The following is a 25,295-nucleotide window of genomic DNA, read 5'->3' as shown; positions in this document are numbered from 1 at the left end:
AATAATCATTGATATTCACCTGAATAACATTGACTACACTGTAACAGTGGAAAATGTCAAGTGGTGAGATATTAGACAGCAAGTGAAGTCAGGTGATGAAATTGATGCTTTGGAAGCAGGATGAGCAAGCGTAAGGATCTGAGCGACTTTGACATGGCTCAGATTGTGATTGCTCGACAACTGGGTCAGAGCATCTCCAAAGTTTCTGGTCTTGTGGCGTGTTCTTGTGTGCAGTTGTTAGTACCTACCAAAAGAGGTGTGTGGAAGGACAACCGGTGTACCTGTGACAGGGTCATGGGCACCCAGGGCTAAAGCAGATATGCATTTTATATGATACAGCTTATCTGCTTTAGATTCAGAATTATGAGCAAGTGGCATGATTACTGGGCATTAAGTTGTAAAATGTTAACTTGGTACAACACGGCCAAATTTCCAAATTTATCCTGTGTAGTTTTTGTGAACTTGAAATGCTGTATTACCCAATACAGAGATATATAGATGAAATATTTTTAGCCTGTCAAAACATTTGACATTAAAGGTGTGGCCTCTGATGTTTGAAAGCCAATGTCGACATTTGAAATCACCAAAACAACCACGCCCCTAACCCAAATGGGCCCCACCCCTGTAGTGATAGCTCCACCCACACATGCATACGTAAGCCAGGCAACTAATGGAAAGAAATGTCTTTATCATAGCTAAAGGGAAGAACTATACGATTGCAGATAAACACACAAGCATAATCATGCAAAGGACGGCATATATTAGTTCTGTGAAACAAAGCAAAACCAACGTTACTCACCTATCGAGAAGGAAAAAAGCGACCTCAGCGTCTTAAGTAAAGTTGGCCGCATATTCACAGATTGGAGTTTCCCGAGTCTTTATCTCCTGAGCTAAACGCTGTTACTACACAAAACTTGGTTGTAGCTGCCTCTCTACATTACTACGATAGAAAAGAGGTGTTATTTGTGTAGTAACATCGTTAAGCTCAGGAGTTATTGACTCATGAAACTCCAATCTGTGAATATGCGGCCAACTTCCTGCTCCTTCAGTTCTCTAAAGCGCTGGAAAGCTGATCCTATATTAACACAGGTCCTACTTCTTGCCTTATCGTAAGTCTTTCTTCGTTTTCTTTCTTTGTTTTTATCCTCCATGTCAATGTTAAAACCGCTTTCTGCTAATGTCACGCATGCGCACTGAACACTGTCTCCGTCCATATTGACAAGACCCGCCCATTTCTGCTCACTGGCTACACGTTTGTTTTGATTTTTGTTTACTTTGTCGTCCCAACTCAGTTTTCTGAAGCATTTCTCAAACAACGGAGACCCTACCTTTAAGTACATTACAATTCAGTGGATAAAAAAACCTGGAATCCTGCAAGTAGTGGGCTTTAATTAGACACACTTACCTTTTATGTAAATATGTAAAAACTAAAATCGACCTGCTATTATTTGATTCATTAATATTCCACTAATATCCTTACTAATTGAAGAACAGATGACTTTCTTAATTGTCCAGCAACATTTAACGTGTGGCACTTTTACATTCTCACTGTTTTCAGTCTTGTTTTGTGCCTGAAGTTGGAGTGTGATGACCGATCCAGGCAGCTTGAGTGATGAGTTAGTCTTGGCATGTATGGGCATATTGAGTTGTGCACAGCTCTGTATGTTGTGTGCTTATGTTCTGGAATGACACACCTGCTATTGGACAATAACAGGAAAGTTTGAGTCATCAGAGCCATCAGGGCAATAAAGAGGATCACGGGTTTAGTCTCCAACTTGTATGACTGAAGTTGCACAGCAGACACTTAACTGTCGTCAAAGAGCAGGTCTCAGTCCAAGCCAGGTTGTGGTCATATGGTGACTAAATGATTAAATTAAATTTTGATTTTAAAATATTCTAGCAATGCTTACTTTCTGTTGAAAATGAGTATCATTTAAGACATTTTGACCCCAGTTTATTAAGACTGTCCCCTTCTTTTGCATGGCAAAGTGACTTTTAAAAAGTGCAAGACTGACCGATGTGCTGCATTAGACCTCTCCATGTCAGTCTAAATATGGTCTCTGTTAACTGGGGAAGTGGAGCATGCCTCAGGTGGGATATGTGAATGCAAGAGATAGATGGAAAAGGACAGAACACAGCAATAGCTGGATAATATGGGCCAGTGTCCTCCTTCTGGGCCCTGGAGTGTGACGTCGGTGTCCTCTTTCACAGACTGTTAAATCAACCCGGTATTGTTTCCATTGTGTGCAAAACCAAAACCCCATCCTGTTCTCTTTCTTTCTCTCAGGGGCTTTTTGGGCCCAGTGACAGGTGACAAATCAAAGGAAAATCCTGACTAAATGAGGTAGAGAAACTTATCGTAAACAGATGCTTCAAAACATGTGGCCCGCCTGATAGAATTACGCAGCACACTGGCATGTATACAAATGTTGTACAGGCCCAGTTGACCTTGATTTTGAATCAATACGGCTGTGACTTTTGAAAGAGGGTTCATTATTGGTGCCAGAGCTTCATTCACGAAGATTACTCGGCTGGCTGTGTTCCAGTAGGATTACTCACTTAAGGGACATTTACATTTGGATCTGTGGGAAAGATGAGAAATAACTAGGTTTGTAAATAATGAGGGGTGTCTGGTGGCTTTTTATGCTTTTGGGGACATTTTAATGATATGGTTTGGGACACTTGTCCCCTTAGAGGGAATGTCACTGTATATCAACGCATACATTCTGACTGGTCACCCAAAATGACTGGATGAATTTTGATGGACATAACGTCTTCTAGGATGATTGCTCTCTTAATGATTTGATAAGAATGAAAATGCTGTAAATCATATGGTGTGGCTTTCATAGTCACCAGATAAACACCTTTGGGAGATTTCTAGCAACATGTGAGAGCACTCTCAACCACTATATCAACACACCAACTGAAGGAAGATCTTTTTGGAGAATGGACTTCCTCTGTCCTGCACAGTTCCAGAGCCTTGCAGGCTTTGCTTGGTGTCCAGGTACACTCAAGCTCTTCTGCTGGTTTGTGGTTGCCCAGCACCTATCTAATACATTTGTCTTTTAATTTGTATACTGCCTGTGTAGCAAGACACAGTGTGTATGTTGAGAAAGCACAGAGGAAATACCATGCTAGAGTCAATCATGGAGATTAGATGTGATTATCCACTTATCTACTACAAATATGCACACACACTTGCAGAAAAGCTTTCCAACCATTCTTCACTGTCTATTGTGACAGGTGGAATAGGTTTGTGAGTCTGTATTATAAAAACAGAAGAACAGACTGATGAAGAGACAAGTGTGTGTATGTGTTCATGTCTTGAATAGCTAGAGACATGCAAATCACTGTTAATGTTACCTGAGAGACAGTTGCTTTAGCAGCGCTGACCTAGAGACATGCCATGTGTATGTCAGCCAGTGTCCTTTTCTCATGTCCTTGCTCTTTCTTCTCTTTTGTTCATAAAGTTTAAATCTTAAATTCTGGTGCTGTAGTCTTTTCTTAGTTAATTCTCAGCCATTTAAATGTCACCTAGACATTACGTAAGGGCTGGTGATGTATGATCGTGTTCTGACTTGCTCACAACATTGACAGAGAGTTGCCACATTCCGTGTGTGTGTGTGCGCGTGTGTGTGTGCGCGTGCGTGTGTGCGTGTGCGTGCGTGTGCGTGCGTAGTGAAGTTTGCATTGGTATATTTGTGAAGAGACAAAGCTCTTTTACATAGAGGTGCTTTATCCTTTTGTGTTTGTCCCTTTCTTTATTACTGCTTATTACTCTGAATGAGACACATCCATACAGTTAGCAAAGGTTGTGTGTACAGTATGCTTTCCCAATATTATACTTTATTTCAGTAGCAGCCTAGGAAAAGCTTTTGAAATGTTTATTTGCTATTATAACTGGTGTTCCAGAGCTGACATGCAAGTAGACTAGCTTTTTCAAATCTGCTTAACCGCAACTGCAAACAAGGAGAAAAATCACATTTTTTTTTCTATTCAAATTCCACTGAAGATGCTTCGCCTACCTTTATTTAAATTGGTTTCATAACCTACTTATGGGAAAACAACATTACTGCAAATTTTAAAGAACTACACTAGGCCTTGGATTGCATTTACTGTAATTGTCAGCATCATCCATATCAGTCTCTGTCTCATCATCCGAGGTAAACGTCAGCTGAGGCAGTTTTTTTAACACAATTTTCATTTTCCTCTCACTCGAATGATCTCTGTTCACACTAACAATTAATTAAATCAACCAGTTTGGTTCTGCTGGCTAAATTTCTTTTTATGTTATTAGCTAACATTCTGCTGTCATCTGTACAAACTGTGTAAGCGCTCTTTTCTGTTTTAGCAATGATTTAATGGTGCAGGCCCATCATGGATATTTTAACTATCCAAAAACTAGGAAGGAAATGACACTTGAATAGCAAACATCTTAAGAAAAGTAGAAAATAAACTTTTAACAGTCAATCAGTCTGCTTAAATTAATAAGATTAACTGAAGTGATTTCCACAGTCGTCATTGCAGTTATGTGGTGTCATTACAGAATGTAGTATATTTCCTTTATTACAAATCCCAGTTTTGCAATAAGCTTCCTGTGGGTGCGTTTGAGAAATTGTGCTTCAATTTGTGTAAATCTTTACCCATGATCCATCACTGATTCTAAAGTTTTCATAGAACAAAGTTTTTTTTTTTTGTGCTCATAATTTCAGTGATGTGCAGTACAGGTTATACAATGTGAGCCTTGATTATTAGAGACAGGAATGAAAGTGAACTCTCTTTAGCTCCCAGGCTGGGAATGTTATGTTCTTAGAAAAACCCAGCTACTGATCACAGGCGATGAACTCCAACCTGATCTCTAGCTTTAGGCACACATTTGTATTTTTATGCAGTCCTTTTTTTTATTGTATCTAGAACTCCTGGGGCTTAATCAATCTGGGGCTTAATCGATCAAATATTTTGAACTAACATAGTGATATGTATATCTTTGTTTATCTTCATTCTTTCATGCACGTCTGCTTTCTCTCTCTTCTAACCAAGTGTGGACCTTTTGGGCTCTTTCCTTGTGCAGGCGCTGCTGCGGTCGCCTCTTTGTAGGTCCCATTCGTCTTCCTTACTGATGTGTTGGTGTGGGTGATGAGTTGAGGCACACACAGGAGGCATTGTATGTATTTGTTCAGCCTGTACGGGTGGCTGACTGAGACATTTTTAGATTAATATTGGTCTGTTTGTGTGCCTGTATTCTCTGTTCAGTAACAACTTGCTGACTGGAGACTTCTATAAGGACATGATCATGCTGGATCACGCTGTGCCATCACAGACTCTGTAGAATCAAGCACTATGACAGTGTGTGCTTTTATTTTAAGCTTTCTGCCTTTTTGACTTCATAACTTGCACTTAAGCTTCAGGCACTATGGCTGTTGAAGCATTTCTGATTAATTACAACCAAATCAGTATTTATGTGGGCGGATGGAGTAGGGATGCATCCTGAAATCATATTTAGATAGATTTCTCTACTCAAATATCACTAAGAGGTCAAGACCTCTGTGTGTGTGTGTGTGTGTGTGTGTGTGTGAGAGAGAGAGAGGGTGCGAATTTGTCTCCCTTTGCTTGATTAAGGTCATTATTCATGCTGACCTATACTTGTACAGTTTCTCTGACTTCGACAAAAGAGATTTCAATTCTTGTGCTTGTGTCATTGAAAGACTGCTGATCTTTGACCCACTGATGGGTTTCTGAAGGGGGGGGGGTGTTATCTGCAATGTGCCACTTTCTGAATCAATGTGCTTTAGTGCGTCACAGTGGAGGACAGTGTGAACTGGTGAAACTGGTCATTTTAATATTGTGTTAAAACTAAGTGTTAGTCAATATGCTGGGTACTGGTACATTTGTCCTCATTTGGCATTGAAGTTGTTGTCGAAATTTCATTAATCAGTTTATAGTAGGCTGATGTTCTAGGAATCACAATCTAGTGGAGATGGAACAGTGTTTATTTTTGTCACAGTATGAGTACTTGAGGAGATGTACAGCTGTGGGATCAAGATAAACATTAAGATCAAAATTCTTGTTGTAATTCATTTCATGATTCATTTTACTATCTTGTATTCTTTTAGATATCTTTGTCTTTAAGCTTGTGGATTAATTCAGCTGAATGATTTAATAAAACAACAACACAATAATTAACCACTAAATAATTATTGAGTAATCTAAAAAAATATGTTTATGATTACCAGCAATCATGAGATCATGGTATGATCTGATTAATAGAGCAGGACTTGTGACGAGGTCATCAGTCTGTCTGTCGTTGGTGTGTTGGGCTGTAGAGCAGTACTTGTGGTACTGTTGGTACAAGTATACTGCACTGGTTTAACTTTGTCTCCCAGGTATGCTGTGAGCATGACAAGCTAGTTTTGGGAAACAGTTAAAGACTGAAGAGATTTTCATTTTTGATCACAGAAGCCTGCAAACACATGATGTGGGTGCAGCCGACTGTCCATGTTTCTTTCAATAATGTCCAGTTTGCCTTTTTTCACACTCACAGTAACTGTAGTAAAAAAAAATCTGATTAATGTTTGGAATAGATTAGGATCAGGTCAGCAGTTTTGTGTATCTCATCTATGTTTATTAATCGCAATTTTCAGTTGTTAGCTTTGGATAGAAGAAGGCAGCATTTCAAATTGGTGGCAATATGGTGATGACTCAATAAATTGGTTTTAGCATGATGTAGATTAACACATTCAAGAATCTGCAAGACCTACATGTCCTATATCCCCTTCCCCACATTACTTCCTGTTTCCTTCTTTCTTTCCCTCCCTTTCTTTGTTCTGTCACTCATCATACTTGTAAATTATTAAGATAATATGCACAGAAGACATTGTAGATAAGGATGAACAGGGAGAAAATCAAATGTGTGCTAATGTACCTACTGTTCACACACACACACACACACACACACACACACACACACAGCTGGGTCTGATGACCTACAGCTGACCTAGAAGTCACCACAGAGACACCATTTGGTGTGGTTTCCTCCATCTGAAGTTACTGAATGTCGGTGTGTAAGCAGCCTTTTATACCAGGGTTGCTTTTTTGTGCAGTGAGTATGAATCCTTATGAGGCCATCCTTTAAAAATATTTTGGTTTGCAGTAACAGTAAAAGGTCCGTAGGTAGGTCTAATGTGTGTGTGTGTGTGTGTGTGTGTGTGTGTATATTATGTATATAATATAATATAAATTTTTTTTTTGAAGTTTCAATGTAAAAAAAAAAAAAAAGTACAATTTTGGTGATGGTGATTACTTGGGTATGAATTTAAACAAATTAGCATATCGTGACGTCACTGACTGGGTCTTCAACCCGTGCCTTCGGGCGCATCATTGCAAAGCTCATTTTGATGGAGGCTATATAGACCACAAACATATTTGTTTGAACGGTGACCGCGAACATTTTGTTTACTGCAGCCGCAGCCATCATTACCAAGCGCGAACCGTTGACTCTGACAGTGAAAGAGTATGAGACGAAGTGAACGCACAGGCCATAGTGTGACTTCAGTTAACCAATAGTGTAAACATGATGACGTCACAGGTTTTTATTTAAAAGAAAGAATGTAGCCTTCGTTTGTATGTAGGCCTAGGCAATTTATATATTTACAATACTTACTAAAATATAATTAATATTATTTTATTGCTTTTGTATTAGTTGTTTGAAGAGTAAAAAAAAAAAAAAAAAAGGTCGGTCTAAACTCAAATTTACAACCGGCAAGTCGGTCGGACTTAAAGCAAAAAAAAAAATTGAGTCGGTCCTAAATTGACAGGTTCGGTCGGGTTATGGCAAACAAGAATATTTTTAAGGATGGCCTGAGCCAGTGACCAGCAGTATCCAGGAATGTGGCTTCACCAGAAAGAACATGCAAATGACACAACAAGCTCAAGGGCTTAAGTCATGTCTTCTACCACTAATCGTGTGTCATGTGACCCATTCTGTCTAACAGGACATTACAGAAATGTGAAGGTGCGCGTGCTGCATTTAGATGGTATTTTACCAGCAAGTGTCTGTGCTTCAGTGTCTGAACTCCTGGTAAACGTAAACTGATAACGTCCTGGATTTTAGTTGTCTCACTTTCGAATAACGTAAACACTAGTTTTTTGCAATACCATTACTGAGTCTTTCCTTCATGATCTTTCATTGCAATGATGTCCAGTATTGTACTATATAATCAGACCTACCAGTTTAACATTAGCGTACACTAGAGTGATCCATCACTCAAAAATACGCCAAAAGAGCAATGAAAATTGGCACATGGGCAACTGATGTATGAAATCTAGGAAGGATTTGTGCAGCTGTTTTGTGCTGTCAAGTAGTATCTGATGATGCCTTAAAGCTCTGCCCTCCTGGACAAATATTAAGCGGGTTTAAATAAAAAAGAAAATATTAATATTAGCGTATAGTGAAAATCAAAGCAACTGTTTCAAACGTACCATCCTAAAGAGATTACTTTTGCTATAGCAGCACATCCTGTAGTGATTTAGTTCTCTTCTAGCACAGTGATTTACCAACAGTAACCATTTTGAATTTATGAACCCTTTAATTGACGTCTCTGCCATATGTTCTGGAAAAATACTAGAGAAAAAAGATATCTGGAGTCATTTTAAAAAAAAATTTGTTCATTGGTTCCTTTAGGGTTAATAAATGACGTGAAGCTTTCTAACCATTTTCTCTTGCATTTAATTGTGTGGTTTTGGCCATGAGTCAATTTCCTGTTATGACTAGTGTTCTAGCAGCTAGAAAACATATAATAAGTCATTCACTTAATATTCTTTCTTTTTTTTCTTTCTTTTTTGTTTTTTATTTCAAGACAAACTTTCAAACAGCTCCTTTGCCCTGTGGTGAAAAAGCTGCTGAGTGTTAGAACATGCTGACACTGTAGACTCTTTACATAGATGTTAAATAAATGGCATAACAGAAAACTTCACCATTTCACCAAGATCACACTTATGCTTGTTTATTTTTTGCCTTATCTTATGTGGTGCATCCATGTGAACTAATTACTTTGCTAACGATAACACATTTGAATGAATGCGTTGATATAAATCTGTCATTTAAATCAGCTTTGAGAATTCAACAGTGTTGCAGTTTAAATAGACAAAAATGAACAAAATGAATCCTATTCAAGTGACTTTACAACGTAAGAAGAATTGACAGACAGCATCTGACTGTTGAGCAGTTTTAGCTGTTGTTATAGGGCATTGATGAGAATTCATGTAGCAGATAGTTCACTCTGCTGTAGCAGATAGTTCACTCTGCTGTGAACAACCATCATTTTATCATGGTGTAATCCATGTTTTAAAGGTCTGTGTGCCTCCCTCCGTCTTTGTTTATTCCTTTTTAGTTTTTAGTTTTGTTTTGTTTGCCTTGTTGCTTTATTTGGCCCAAAGAACTTGGGTTGCTGTGGTGATTTCATGCTTTTTACTTAAACACAAAGGCATCTTTCTTTCTTTCTTTCTGGCTTCTTTATTCACTTTCTGTCTTTCTCCCTGTCCCACCATGACAACCCCCACCCTCTCTAAATTGGGTGGTGTGGGGGATAGATTACAGATTCTAATCTGTGAGAAAAAGAGGATGCTGATCAGACTCGGGGAGGAGGGTTGCCATAGTGATGGGAAGAGATTCTTATGTTTCTGGGGAAGAGTGAGAACAGTGAGTACCTTGGTAGTCTAGCCAGAAAGGGCAATTCCAGTGTTTACGAACCTCCCAAACACAGTTTCTGCCAGAAATCTCTGTACTAAGTGGAACTATGATCTTAATTGTACAGTGTTTGTGCACAGTTTAGTAGTCTGTGTGTGTGTGAGATGCTCATATGCCTGTATGGCTGAGGAGGTGTATGTAGCTGCCTAACCCAGTTTTCTCTCTCGGTAGACTGTGATTAATGAGGCTGCTGTGTGATGCTGCAGCCTGCTTTAAGTGTTTGAAGTCAGACATTAATCGAGCTCCATCTGTGGAACCACCAGACAGGAAAAAAAACAACAAAAAAAACCCCCACAAGCCCTTGCAGAAGTGTATGTGTATGTGCATCTGTGTGTCTGGCTGTTCATGTTTGGGAACTCGTTGCTCCTGATGTGCTGCTAAAAACAATTCAGATCTACTTGTGGAAAAGAGAGAGATAAACCTCAGTACTTTGCTTCCAACTGGATGTTAATTTGATGTCAAATAAGTACATTTGTAATCTTCAGTGTAATAGTTCTGTGTCCTCACTTTACCCCAAGGAAAGGGTTTTCCTTTAAAAACTATGTAGCTATGTAACATGAACTTCGAAGGGAGTGATGGAAGAGAAGAGGACGACCCTTGATTGTCTATCATCTATAGCCTCACCAAACACACACACACACGCACGTGCACACACACACAGAGACTTTGTTTTGTCTGGGCCAGTATGAGCTCTTTGAAGGCCAACTCCCTGTATCTTTCCACATGTTTATGTATGCACCATAAGGGATAATGAGTAAAGTATATGTAAAGTCACATGTTGAGGCATCTGTAAGATGATAATGATTTTGATTTTCACATGCAGGTTTTAATGAGCTAGTGATTTGAAGGTTTGGGAATTCACAGAAAAGTGCTGAGCTACTGACTGTGTGGTGTCTGTCGAGAGAGGCAAATAATAAACATGCTGCAGAAACTGTGAAACATTCTCTACCTCTCTACGATGTATTTATAACAAACATGTGTTAAGTAAAAATGTATTTTTTTTTTCCCTGTTGCCTGTTTTTATATTCCCTAAAAATAATAATAATAATAAAAAGTAAAGAAAAGGCTGTGTGAACAAATCGCTAGCCAAGGCATCCAAGACAAGTTTTGTGTCTGGGATAATACATCATAGTTGGCCAGTGGACAAATGGAATATGTACAACAAACAGGAACAGGAAAAAAGGTACCTTGATGCTGAAACCTTAGCACATGCTTTTTAATTCTGACACAAGCATCAGCCAAGAAGTGATCTAGCTGACCCGAAACTATTTTTACTAGCACATGGATAAGTAGAGGGTTCAGATGACGGATGTTTGTTTCACAATTAATAGAATGCAGGTATGTGGAAACACTGATCAAGGTAAAATTTGACACGAAGCAAACTTTCCTCTACCTTACAGTTAAACATTGCAACACTAGATGATGTCAGGAGACTTGACTTCAATTTTTTATATGTAATGTGAGGACAGATCACCACATCTCATGGCAAGCGACTTGCTTACTTTTTCTCCAGGTCAAAAACAATGTGCCACGTTAAATGACTTGTTCGAAGCAGATAATTATTTTATACACATTTGTTTCTCCTAGTCTGCATTAGCGTGATTATGATGCACTTTTTATATGATACGTTAAATGCCGCTTTTTTATTCTAGTCAGTTTCTGGCTAACTAAAACATCCACATTGAAGCTTTTACACCTAGGCAGACCAATTCTATAACGCCAGTGAGTACCTGATGCCTGGTGGTGGTGATGTGGCCTCTTCTGTAGCCTGCACACTTTCCTACGGGCTTACCCACAGGACCACTGCTGTCAGGGGCATGAGAGAGTGCCAGTATGGCACGGCATGGAGGCTTGATGGAGAATAGAGGGCAGAGGAACAATAGCCAGCACTGTCTTGTACTATGTGCACACTGGAATGTACCGAGAGTGTAGCTGTGCTCTGTAGCCCTGTTTTCTTTCAGAGCTCCTTTCTAAGGTAGGGAAGAGAGAGCGCGTTGAAGGTGCATTACAGGCTCTCAAGAGGTATGTGTTCTTGGGCTGTATTTTAATGAGGTGCCCCCCAGCAGCATAGAAAGTGCTTTAGTATTAAATAAGCAGCCCCTCTCTGCTCTCTTGTGTGCCAGCATCAAAGACCACTTTCTCAGGAGGGGGCGGTTACAAGAGTGTGTGGGTGCCTGCATGCATGCTTGTGTGTTTGTGTGTGCCTGTGGTTGCATGAAATAACTATAATATAAAGTGTAGTGACAAAGTAGGTGGGGTTCCAGTTCTAATTCTTGTACCAAACCTACCAGAATGCTGACCGTTCCATCTGGTGGGATTTCAAAAGGGGAAGGATGCTTTTATGGAGATGTGCACAAAGGGTTTTTTTCTCTTTTTTCTATTAATGCTGAGGTCAAGTGTATCTGTTTTAGAAATACTGGTCATTAAAATAGGCCCAAAATGAGATTCCTACTATGCATGTACAATTATATTTTTGCCTCACTCATGAATTAAGCAAACCCCTTGTCACACGGACACTGAAAATGATTAAAGATTACGTGCAGTCAAGCACGAAATTATTGTTTTTCCACTACAGCTCTTCTGGGAACTTGGACCACTTTCTTAGGCTTTGTGTACCAAAGAAATAATTGTTTAATAAAAAAGAAAAAAAAATTAATAATCAATGCCATATCTGCTTTCTGGGAGTGAAAGGGTTAACCATACAGAAATACACAGCTAGATCACACATGAACTTAACTGCCTTCTGTTATCAGACCATTCCACCAAAAAAATTAAGTTAAATTATTTAGTTTTATCGCTTTCTTTATGCATCGATGATTTTACTGGGAAATTGTGTGATTATTTGGATTTAAATTTTAAATTGTGCGAATACACTTCATGGAGATTTCCTAGTTTAAAGATGATGTTTTTTGTGTGTGTGTGCATGTGTTAAGAGTCTGTGTAGTCGTGGCTTGTCTAAACAGATCTCGCTCATCAGAATGTCAACTGCTCCTGTGCTGACCGAGCTGCAGGGTGTGTCTGGATTCTTACATGTAGTCGAACTGACCAGCTGTTTGACACGATGTGCTCCGTCAGCATCTACAAGGGGGCGTGTACGTGTTAGTGTGTGCACACGTATGCTTGCATGTTTATGCTGGAAGCTCTAGACTGTTTGTATTATGAATATAATTTATACAAAATACAAAAACAATGGATCAGAACTTTCAGCTTTGATTTCTAGATATTTACATCTAGATGCGCTAACTAAGAACATGACACTTTCACTTTAGATGAGCAAAAGTATTGGAACAGATAATATAACAATATGCATTACACTTCATATTTGGTTGAACATTCCTTCACTGCAATAACTACATCAAGCTGGCGACCCACTGATCTTACCAAACTACTGCTTTCATCTTTTGTGACGCTTTCCCACGCTTGTACTGTAGTCTTCTATTCAGGAGGGGAAATTGGGTTAAGGTCTGGTGATTGACCCAAAACACACTGCCAACACAACCAATGACATCATCAGTGGAAAAAGTGGAACGGTTTTAGAATGGCCAATCCATTGTCTTGCTGCTTGATGAAGTTTCTCCCAATTAGATGGGATGTAATTCCCTGTAAGTTTGCAATATCTCTAGCAGACAGGCAGTGGTTCATCTCTGTAGTTCTTTGCTAATTCCAGTTTGATTTTGACTGCTGATGATGTAGGGCTTCGCATCTTGTGCTGCCCTTGAAGTTTTCTTCAACTGATGGTTTTTGGAGGTTTTTGATGATGTCAATGACTGTTTACATTGTCTTTTAACTTCAGGACATTTGTCAGAATGACGAAATGAATTAAGAAATAGCTTAAAATAAACTAAACAGAAAAAGGTCTACACTACCTCCTTAAGTCACATACACTTCATTTTAATCCAAGCTGATTCTTATCTTCTTTTTATATAGGTTGTGTTTTCATTTTGATTTCTTCTTCTTCTTCTTTCTCCTTCTTCTTCTTCTTCTTCTTCTTTCTCCTTCTTTTTTTTTCTTCTTCTTAACATGTTTGTACATGTGCTATGAACTCAACAACTAACTAAAAACTCAAAAGCAAACTTAAAACGCGGTGTCTCTCATAAACGTCCTTTTAAACACCAATATTTTATTGTTCTGTGCTTGAAACACGCCCAAAGCTTTTCGGTTTGGTTTTCATTTTGGTTTCAGCCTGAGACAATAGAAAAAAGCAAGCACTTCCTGCAGTGTCTTTATACTGAAGAAAAAAGCTCAAAACCTTTTTTTCTCACAGGAAATAATAGAATCTCCACCAGCGTGTCCCAGATCCCTCAGACACTCAAGTAATAATGTAATTACCCACCTCTGCATGTGAAAGTAGTCTCATCTGATTAGAGATTTGGATCGAAACACTGGTGGTAGATCAGTACTTGTTTATTGGGGCACTCATTTCCAGAGAGTTATAATATTGCTGGCTTTAATAGAACACCATGCTGTCTATCAGGGTTCTTTTATTTCTCTGTGCCCTTGTTTGAAGTGTCACACACTGTAAATCATTATTGAGTGTTTTTGTGTGTGTGTGTGTGTGTGTGTGTGTGTGTGGGAAACCCTGTTAAAAAGGTCAGACTCTAAGTCTAAGGTCAGACTCAGGTCTCTAACACCCATATATATACTTTTACATTTTAATCTAGAAATCAGACTCCTCCTGAGACGCACAGCTAGATAGAGGGGAAAGTGGGGACATGGTACATGGTTAATATTTCTCTCATTGGGTTCATACTGATTTTGCAGCTTCAGGCAACAGGAAACACCTTGTCTAGTGTGGTAGTAGAACTGTTTTTGCCTATTACACACACACACACACACACACACACACACACACACACACAGTGCTTTGTGCACATGAAAAGAGCCCTTTCATTATGAGTCAAAGGAGTGGTGTCACCTTGATTCTGACTTGGCGACATTCTTCCCAGTAATCCTTATTGTCATCCTACCCATCTTAAAATCCCCTTCCCTCGCTCGCTCTGTATCTTCCATTATATAACCAAATTTTTATCAACTTTAATTCACAGCATTAAAATAACAACGTCTTCGTCAAAGTTTCGAAGGCAAAAAGAAGGCTGAAGTTCCCGACTCTTACGACACACGCATGTGTAGCATAAGCAGCCGTTAAACAGTTCAGATGTGAGTGCGTCTTAGCAGAGAGGTCGTGATGGTATGGTGTTGTCAGTTCCTTCCCACCATATTAATTAGGTCTCTTCCTACTCAGGGTACTTTGTTGACGTCTACGTTCCTGAGCTTGTGTGAGCGCTCATGCTCGCATGTGTGTTTTATTAATGTGCCGAGGTGTTCTGCCTCTCGTGAATGTTTTATTAAAAGCCTTTTGTTTATTCATGAGATAGAGATACTTCTTTTTCTGCCCCAGCACATGCCTGACTTTTGAAGTCTGGTGTGTGAGTATCCCAGAGGAATTTGCAAAAAAAAAAAAAACATTAGCAGTGTCTCTTTATTGCTAAGATTAAACTTTAATCATGCTGCTATTTCCCAGCTATTATAGCGTTTGTTAATAATGAATGTTCTTTTTTTATCCGTAGGCCTCCGCTGCCTCAGAGGCCAATGGAGAAGATGAAGCGGTTTAAGAGGCGTTTGTCGCTCACACTGCGTGGCAGCCAGACCATCGATGAGTCCCTCTCAGAACTCGCTGAGCAGATGACCGTAGAGGAAAACAGCAGTAAGGACAGTGGTGAGTGTGTGTGTATGTGAGGCTTTGTGCTGCTTACGGAAGCGTGTTTATCCATGCAGTTCTTTTATGTATTATTTGTGCACAGTTACAGGTGCCGTTTGTTCTGGAAATTTCCGGCTGCCTCAGTATTTTGATTAGTTTTTGAGTTCGAGCGCTGCAGTGAAGAAATTCCTTTTTTTACATGACACAATATGTGTCTTTATCCAGATTTCATTATTTGTAGAGAGTGTGACCAACATGGCTAACACGTCCTAGGTATATTTATACTCTGTGTTCAACAAAAGCTGAAATGTAACTGTGAGCATTAGTCAGTATATCAGGGTCATCAGTAGGGCAGAGGAAATAGTATTTGCAGGAAAAAAAATAAGCCGACTAACATAATAAATGTACATATTTTGTCTTTACAGATTTAAGATAATTAAATAAATAGTAATAGATCATTTAAGATAATTAACCCATATTAAAACTATTTTTAGAATTACAATTTATTTGGAATGCCACTTGACACTACTTGACACATCTTACAAAGGCTAGAACCTCCATCAAAAATGTCCTCATTTACTTTCTGGCTCTTCAGTGTTTTTTCCTAAAGTTTGGCCTACCAGCACTTGTCTTTTTTTTGGGTAATAAATGCTAACAGTAGAATGTCAGACTCGATGATGGGGCATTTATTTATTTAACATTATTTATTTGGTTTACAGTGTATGCTTTACAAAAGCTTTACAAAATGTGTAGATGGGTTGTGGTTGAGGGAACTTGACTTGACAGCTTTTAAAGCTCTCTGTAGTTGCTCTTTGAGGATACGTGTTTTACTCCAGCATCGACAACATTGTATTAATGTACCAGGATTGTATCATTTGTACTTTGACACTATTATGAGTGTCGCACTCTTGAATGATTACACTTACTCCTGCCCACTTGTTTAGTTGTGGTTCTTCATGCTAACTTGAACTTGCTTCTGGTGGAAACTTTTCACTTTTAGCCCCAGTTACGTGTGTGTGTGTGTGTGTGTGGCTTAACCGCCACGAATAAGTATAAAGATTTCTCTTAATCATTTTCAAAATAAATTGTTTCAGAACAACAATTTTCTAAAATGACATGAGATAAACAGTAGAAAAGAAAAGATTTGACTTACTTTACATTTACATTAAATTTATTGACCAATCTTATGTTTTGGTTGCCTGGTAACTGAGTAGGATAAAAAAAGCAGTAGCTAAAGTAATAAAGGTTTCTGATTTAGCACATACACAATGGTACCCTGAACAAAAAAAAGTCATCGATGTTTTTGAGATTTTTGCGTCAATGTTTTCCTTTTGTTACATTTGTCCATGCTTTTACTGTTTTTGTTCTTGCACAAGAGTTATTGAACTGTTTTGTGTTGCATTTTATTTTGTGTTTCCCCAATTACCTCTATGTTCCTCATTCTGAAAATGATCTATGCGTGCCAAAGAATCCACCAACTAACGTTCTGCTATCGACCAGATTGTGCCTTGATTGTATGTAGTGCAGCAGGAAACTCTGGGTTTCCGAAACAAACAATACAGTTAAAGCATCAAGGTGTGTTGCTCAACTGTGAAACTTTGTTTGTGTTTGAAAAAGTCCCCCCTTCTTATTTATTCTTTTATTATTTATTTTTTCCTTCTGGCTATTTTGCCTATTTGTCTATAAATTAATTAGTGAATGAAGATAATTATAAAAAAATGCACATAACCTTAACTCAGCTTGTGAGCTGTCAGAACTGTGGCTGTGACAAATTTTTGAATCTATATAAAACTCAGCTATTAAGGCTTTGTACTTTGTTTGAACAGGCACAATATATAATCTTTGCCTTGCACCTCTGCGGTTAGGGGTTCAATACCCACCTCTAGCCTGTGTGCATAAAGCTTGTGTGTTTTTGCCCATGCTTCAGGGTTCCTGTAGGTGCTCCATTTTTCCTTCGTAAAGATATGCATTGCAGGCTGATTGGCATCCCATAATTGTCTTGTGTGTGATTTGTGCCCTGCGGTGAGTTGGCAGCCTGTCTTGTGCCCCGAGTCCTGTCTTGGATAGGCTCCACGTTCCTTTCAACCCTGTGTAGGATAATCAGCACAAAATGGATGGACTAAATTGTTAACAGTAATGATTTATTTAATTCCCTAAAATATCATTTTAAAGAAATTGTACTCATCATTCACAGCATAGTTAGACTAGTTTGTAGTGACACAAGTGATTATTCACTCATCATACTAAACAACCAGAGAGCTATCTGAGAGTAAACATGAGGGCTGAGGTTAAACCGGAGATATAGATGTACCCGAGAACTCGTGTTCCTGTTTTTATCAGTACAGACAGCCATGCTATTAAAGCTGGAGCTAACACATTATTTCTCTTACTTCCCTTTTTTTGTCCCCCTTTCATTTATTCTTCTGTAAGTCAGCTGGTAATTACACAAGAGTCACCACAGCCCTGTGAGCAGGATTTGTGAAGTATGGTGCATGTGATAGTAATGAGCAGAATTAGCTCCTCTGCCTGCGGCTGCTCGTGATAAATGAGCTCTGTTAATAAACAGGCAGATTCAAATTAGACAGTAGATTTACCTGTGGTCTTTATTTGTGTAAAACCATGCCACCTTCCCTTAGCTACCTTGCCCTAAGAACCCCTATCTTGTGAGGTCCACAGCCATGTAGTTACTGCATTTTAAATGCATTTTGTGTTGCCTGCTGCTGATAAGCTTTGGGTGGAAAAACATTAGATATTCTGCTTTGTGCTTTGATATGCTTCCCTGAGAAAGGAAAGGCAGGAACGTGCGATTTGAGTAGCGTCCGGTCCATAGTGTGCCTTGGCAGGGGCATGATTCATGGGTGCTGACTAATTTTATGCCTCCAATCTTCCTGAAGGATTTCTCCTTAACTACAACTCTAATGACAGTATGGACACATGCAACTGACAGCCTCTGTTTAACACTCAGATCTTTGTCTTTATCTCGTGTTTATTACTTACACTTGCATTTATGGCTTTTACTGACCAGAGCCTTATCTTACTTATCTTAAGTCCATCTTGTGTAGATAAGAGTCAAGATTCTTTCACTGCTTCACATGATCATGTCTATGTATGTACAGTATGCTAGGGCTGTAACGTTACTTTCAAATGTGCTGTTGAATTTTAAGTGCTTAAAAGATTTTTTTTTAATGCATTCCATTTTAATGTCCTTGTCATTTTATATATTAGCTGTAGCATTTCTCCGTGTGGTTGTATGACGTACAGTACATTAATGGTGAAAATGTTGCTTTCAGTGTTAGATTATTCTGTCTTTATCCTTACAAGTAAACAATTCGTTCTGACAGCACAAGTGTGGAGATGTGCACATTTTGAGACCAAAGTAAATGATTTCTAGATTTCTTGCTCCCAGACTTGATGTTGTTTGAGGTGACATGATTGTTCACTGTTTTAAGATAAGCTGCTAAATCATTTACAAGACTTTGCTATTACATAATAATCTGAACTGAGAGTGTCATTTTCTCTTCCTCTGCTTGTTTCAGTAAACACCTTCTGCCACCGACACACACACGTGTGTCTGCTCACTCTCTCATACACACGTACACACACACACACACACACAAACCCCTTGAAAATTCCATGAAGTTTATATCTGTGGTGTGTGTTACATTTTGTGTTATCTAAACACCATACCACATTCAAACTTGAGTGTAAAAACCTCTTCTGAAGGAATTCTCTGTGCTTCAGAGATGGTGTGCGCATGCACACACGTTTTAGGGCTCGGAAATGCCAAGGAGGCAGGTTCTTCAGGGGTCCACTGACGACTGAGCGCTTGTGTCATTCTCACTTTTGTTTGTTGCCTAGCAACACGCCACGGTTAAACAGTCTCAAAGAATTGCCTACATAGTCGCCTGTGCGCTTACACCAAAGCAGTCTAACGATGCTGGCATGACTTTTAGCCTAGGCGTTAGGTGGAAATGGATCAAATGTTTTATGAATAATAACAATAATAATAATAAAAATAATAATATAATGACTTAGAAATTTTGGATTCTATGATTTGTCACAGTTGGTTTTGTGTATGTTGTATTAAAGCGCTCCTGTTTATCTGCTTATGTAACCCAAGGCAACGCAGTGCTGTGACTATGCAAGTGTGTATTAGAGTTTGGAGTGCAAGGTGATGTAGTGAATAGGACAGCAGGACAGGTGGTGTTGGCAGGAGCGTGTGCAGGCACAGGTGGGAGAGACAGGTGGAAAGTGGAGTGTACACAGACATACTTTCACAGAGAAGCACACAGCAAGTTTTTGGGCAGGAGAATCAGATAGTGGAAGCTGATTGTAGTTTTCTACGAAAAAGCACAGACATTTTTAACAGCAATTGAATGCACTTAAGCATTTAAAATTGAGTATCCTTAATTGGTCTGTCGACATTTAATTGGTCGGTAAACAATTTGTAACCGTGAGGATGCTTAGCCTGCCATTATTTTAGGCAGAATTCATTTCCAGGACTACTTGGGGGGGATACAATTTGAAATATTATCAAGTGTCTTCTACTTTTTACCAAACTTATACCCAACAATAAGTGTGGAACCTGACCACAGTCATGTGTTGTGACACATGACAAAAGGAAACAAGATGAACGCTTCATCTGAGCAAGTGAGTGAGAGGTCAAGCTGATAAGCTGATGAACTTAAGACACAGCAGCTTTGTGTGGGGGGATTGTGATTGGTTTCAGAAAAACCCAACATTCTTCTGAAACAGGTACTGTGCATGAGCTGTCAAGCTCTGGTGCTAACCCAGCCTTATACACAATTTCCAGCCAGTTAGCATTTTATCTTACAAGTTTCTTTCTACTTGACAAATGTTCATGTGATGTATCAACACAAATGTATCAACAGAATAATGCTCTGTGAATATAAGCAATGTTTTAACCTCTTAAAGACTTGAGAGAAACTATGGCTGTTATTTCACTTTAAATTATCTATTAACATTTCAGTATCTACCAACTTTCTGTTGAAAGGTTCTTAATTTTCTCCATGTAAATAGACAACAAAGAGATTGAACATAGAGATGTGTGCAACCTCATTTATAAATGAACAAATGAAAAATAAGACTTTTAAGAGCCTGTTTGTTAGAACATATTTAAAATATAGCTTAAAGATGGCAATAATTTAGGTGTAAAATTTTGAGAATTTTTTTAATCTTAAACATTTATTTGAGCATCAAATTTTAACAAATGTGTATTGTTTATTTTATAGTCATTTTGTTCATTTATTAAAGGTAGCAATATAGCTGGAGGGCAAATGGATTTTTAATGAATATTTACAAAAAGATTGGTCATACAAATAGCATTTAATGTCACTGCTAACAGCTTCAACAACAATGAAAAGCTCATGTGTCCTGTCGGTGTATAACGGCTAGCTTATCAGAGGTTGTTTTTTTTTCTTTTTCTTTTTTTTTCATTCTCAGCCGAATGTTCCTAGTGAACCAATGTAGAGAAGAAGATTCATTTAAGAAATTCTAGTGGAAGCTACTCACCCCAATCCCATGTGCTCTAGCTACTACTTAAACCAAGCATTTGCATACATGTAGTGATAGCTTAAATTGAATATTTAAGCCAGCTCTTTCAGGCTTCTTTCAAAAGTTTCCCCCTTTTCTGGTGTACAATAGGTCTACAAGTGGAGGTTTTTATAATTTTTTTTAATTTGAATATATGAGGTGGGAAACAGACCACTTAAGATTTTTTTTGGCACTAATCTCTTTTCTGACATGTAGGACATTTGGAGCATATAATTTTCTGGTAAGTGTAGGTACCTTAAAAGATACTAATGCCATCTATAATTACCTAAGGTTTGTGTCTATTTATTACCAGCGTTTAGAAGAAAGCACTACCGAGTCTACCGAATGCCAAAATAAGGGGGTAAATATAAACTGTGTAAAGAGACACGCTGTACTCATATGAGCCACCTGATGGGGTTCATAATGTACATGTGACTGGTAATATGCTGTCAAGGTGACAGATAGGAATCAATCAACGCTTCCCCCAACGCTTCCCAGATGCCAATAGTCGTATCTTAGTTCTGGGGAATGTTGTCATAGCAACAGTTGTTTAATGATCGGCTTTTGTGTAGATGGCATTCAATAGGTTAGATGATACTCCTTCAGTCATACAGTGTTTACTAGAGACACACACACACATATATAATGAGATATGAAAACAAGAGAAGCATGTCACTTATACTGACTGATGTTTTGTTGTTGTTTCAGAGCCAATAGTGAGGAATGGACGGCCGCCCTCATCACATAGTATGCACTCGTTCTTGCACCAGTACACGGGTTCGTTCAAGAAGCCTCCTCTTCGCCGGCCTCACAGCGTCATCGGGGGCAGCCTGGGCTCCTTCATGGCAATGCCACGAAATGGAAGCAGACTCGGTAATCCATCAATCCTATCTCCGCTGTATAGATTACAGGCTTTGACTTTCTCCCACCTCACACCAACCAAACACACTCCTTAAAAACATGTAGTCTACTAAAACACAGTCCTTGAGATTTAACATATTAAATTATTAGTTAGTGGCTTAACCCACATTAGATCACATGGTGCTTTTAGAAGGAACAACAGAATATTATGGTATAACATTCAAACAAGATTATCTACATGCCACTCTGAGGATGATGACATACATGGGCTACAAAAAAAAACAACACGCAACTTCCAAGTTTATTTGAACAACACAAATTGCCTAAACACATAGTTTGTCCTCCATGACAGAAGATGTAATGTAAATTAATAGATATTTACTGTACTTTTCAGTAGGCAAGTTCCTCATTGTAAAGTTTGACTTAATTATTTAATGAGTACTGAGGGCCTGGTGTTACTCTAACAAGTAACAAAGCATTTGATGCATCTGATGAATACATTCTAATTGCAGATTGTGAATGATCTGCATAGATATATCCTAAATCTTGCAATCTGTTAAATCCACATGTATGTCATGTCAAATCCAATAGATTTGAGCTCTTGCAACGAGAAGCTGATTAAATTGAATTTCAAGCGTATAAGATGCAACATGTGGTTATACAGTATCATGGATATTTACACAAGACCTACGGAGCTGGAGAACTGGCTTCACTGCTGCTCTCTCTGCAGCTATTCCGCCTTTTAACACACTTTAAAAGGATGAAACTTTTTTATTGGATAATTTGAGGATTGATCTTGATCAACTTACTGACATTCAGATGAAGGTTTTATATCAAGTCAGAGCGAGAAATGATCATTATGTTGCACTTAATACTCCAATCTAAATCTGATGTATATCTCTGGGATGGGGATCGCTCTAATTTGCTTTCATAATTACCCTTTTCTTTATTTTTGGTTTTACCAGGACATTTTGTGCTGCTATGAAAAGTAAAAAAAAAAACAAAAAAAAAACTTGATTCATACACTGTAACCACAATATCTTTGAGATTTTTTTAAAATCCATATCAATAAAAATTAACTAAACAAATAAATAAGCAAGATGAAACTCAAGAGACAAGGAGCTGCTTGTGGGATTTGCCCATATGCAGTCAGGGTCAGAGAGGGACGTCACACTGTGTATTGTACTGGCAAATGTCCCAATATATCTATTTGCAGTTCCCAGTATTTTATATTTATTATTTAGTAAAAATGTCCATAGACAGTCATTTGACCCCTGAGCTGAATCCTGATTGGTCAGGAGGTAAAGTGTTCATCACTGTTTTGAAAACTTAATTCAGTTTTTCCAGTGAACCCAGTATGACCACAAAAATGCTATAATTGGTTTCCTGTAGAATTACATGTAAAGCATGTACTGGACTTTGTTGGGGAGAAAAGTATGAAAGAATCCTTACAGAGCTCAATGCTCTGGTCATTAGGCTATTTGACATGCACTTATTATAATCTCTGGCCAAGAAGCTCCTGCGGAGTCTGTGAGGGGGGGGGGAAAGGCAAGAGTTATGTGCCTAATGGTTTACCAATGCTACTTTTTTGGTGCCTACTGCAGAGGTGTTGTGTATTTGGTTAAAAATCTCAGTAAAAATTCTGAGTAAAAGGCCTTTGGCTCCTTGTGAGGTTGTTACTTTATGTCTTTGTATCAGTTGCTGAAATCTGGTTCTTTTGAGGGAATTTCAGTCACAGTATGACATTCACAGGAAATGACTCAGAAGGCTGCTTGTAGGTGAGGCAGCAGGAAGTTTGTCACAGCCGTTCTGTCGCTTGCAAAGTGTGTTGGTGTGTGTGGTTTCCCTTACCACAGACATTATTTAAAAGGGACAGACATGTCCAGACGTGCTTCACTCTCCTGAACCGCCATTCTTGTCTGTCACCATTGATGTCGGACAAAATCTTGGCACGAGTGCGAGAAACAGATGTACACTTTTTCAAAATGTCGATTAGCTGCGATAAACCAGTCTGATGGCATGTGGGTTGGGCACAGGGGATTGACCTACTTGTGCTTTTTTGGTGGTTTTCATACAACACCTGAGAAAGCATACCAGCAAGTATTGCACAACAGGAAAGAGGACATGGAGGAGTGTTGGAAGGCTTCTTATAGAAGACATGCAAGAAATTGAGAGTTCCTTTTTTGTGATGGTGAGAGACTGATGGGAGCGAGAAAGCTGTTACTGTAAGCTAATTCATAGCGCTTTAAGCAGCATATTAAGTTTCTCAGCTGCAAATCCATTCTGTCATCACTCATGTGTCATGCCTTTCACATGTTCACACTTTCAGTAACTTGAGTCCAGCAGGCATGTAACAAAGATAAAAAAGGTAAAAATGATCTTCATAGCATCAACAGCCCAATTTTGTTTGAACCCCAAAGAGGTTTGAACAGCATAGTTTTATTAAAAATAATGCGACGTGTGTCTGTCTTAAATATTTGGAGCAGTGCGTTCTGTATTTCAAAGAACTGCATACAAAAATTGGTGTGTTGTATGCATTTAAATGCTACAACATTCAGCAACTCGTTAACTAGTGCTTTATAAGATAGAGAAAATAAAATAATATAAAAATCAGCAATGTTGTTCTTTTAGGATAGTGAATGTACTAATCGTAAACAAGATATTGTTTAGGCCAATTGAGGATGTGAGAGGTTATGCAGGTTTATTTTAAGCCCTCTGACCTAGTTACCACCTTCTAATCCAAATATGTTTTATTTCTTCAAATAAAAATACACACTAGTTTAGAACTGTGTGATCGTCAGCGATGTAAGCCGAGTGATACAAGCAAGATACAGAGCTAAGTGTTTAAAAACAGGCCAGAAAAGAGTGTAAGTTTAGTGGACTGAATGTATCATGATTTAAAAAAAAAAAAAGTCCATCAAGATGTAGCATTCATGTTATAACATGATTTGGGATACATCAAATTAAGTCTCTTGTTCTCTTGTGACAAAAAGGTCTATTCTGTACCAGATAAAATCCTGATTATAAATGTTGTGTACACACACACGCTCTCCCTTTTCTCACTTCTAATTGGCTTTACCCAATACTAAGTGGTCTCAGTGAAACAGCTGTCTTATCATGCTGGGCTTCTGTCCTCTCATCTCCTCTTCTCTCCCCACCAGTCCCCTCCCTTCCCCTCTGGGGGTAATCGGAGATGAGGCAAGGGCAGCTGGATGCTCTAATGGTTGCCCCTGAGGTTAGGTGCTCTTTTACGCCGTCTTTTGGATAAAAGGCTAGAACGCTATTTTCTGAAGAGATAAAGCCCTCCATAAAAGTGCCGCTTCAGGATCACAGCAGCCGCACCTTCGCTCCACCAGTCTGACCTCTCCTCCTCAACAGTACTGTAACTTCTCGTTCAACTTTACGTTCCCTCCCACACACAACAAATCACACAGCAGG

At 38.7% G+C, this 25,295-nt stretch overlaps 1 protein-coding gene across 1 annotated transcript in view; it reads left to right on the top strand.

Annotated features, from left to right (window-relative positions):
* cdk17 (cyclin dependent kinase 17) overlaps window positions 1-25,295 on the top strand; it is a 44,829-nt gene that overhangs the window by 7,437 nt on the left and 12,097 nt on the right. The window contains exons 2-3 of the mRNA XM_060890058.1: window positions 15,313-15,461; window positions 21,705-21,869. Of these exons, the coding sequence (XP_060746041.1) occupies window positions 15,335-15,461; window positions 21,705-21,869 (292 nt within the window). The 5' untranslated portion in view covers window positions 15,313-15,334. The remainder of the gene's footprint in view (window positions 1-15,312; window positions 15,462-21,704; window positions 21,870-25,295) is intronic.

The sequence above is a fragment of the Tachysurus vachellii genome, chromosome 16 (genome assembly GCF_030014155.1).
Source record: "Tachysurus vachellii isolate PV-2020 chromosome 16, HZAU_Pvac_v1, whole genome shotgun sequence".
In the NCBI taxonomy this organism is placed as follows: domain Eukaryota; kingdom Metazoa; phylum Chordata; class Actinopteri; order Siluriformes; family Bagridae; genus Tachysurus; species Tachysurus vachellii.
This window is presented reverse-complemented; position numbering and strand designations above follow the sequence as displayed.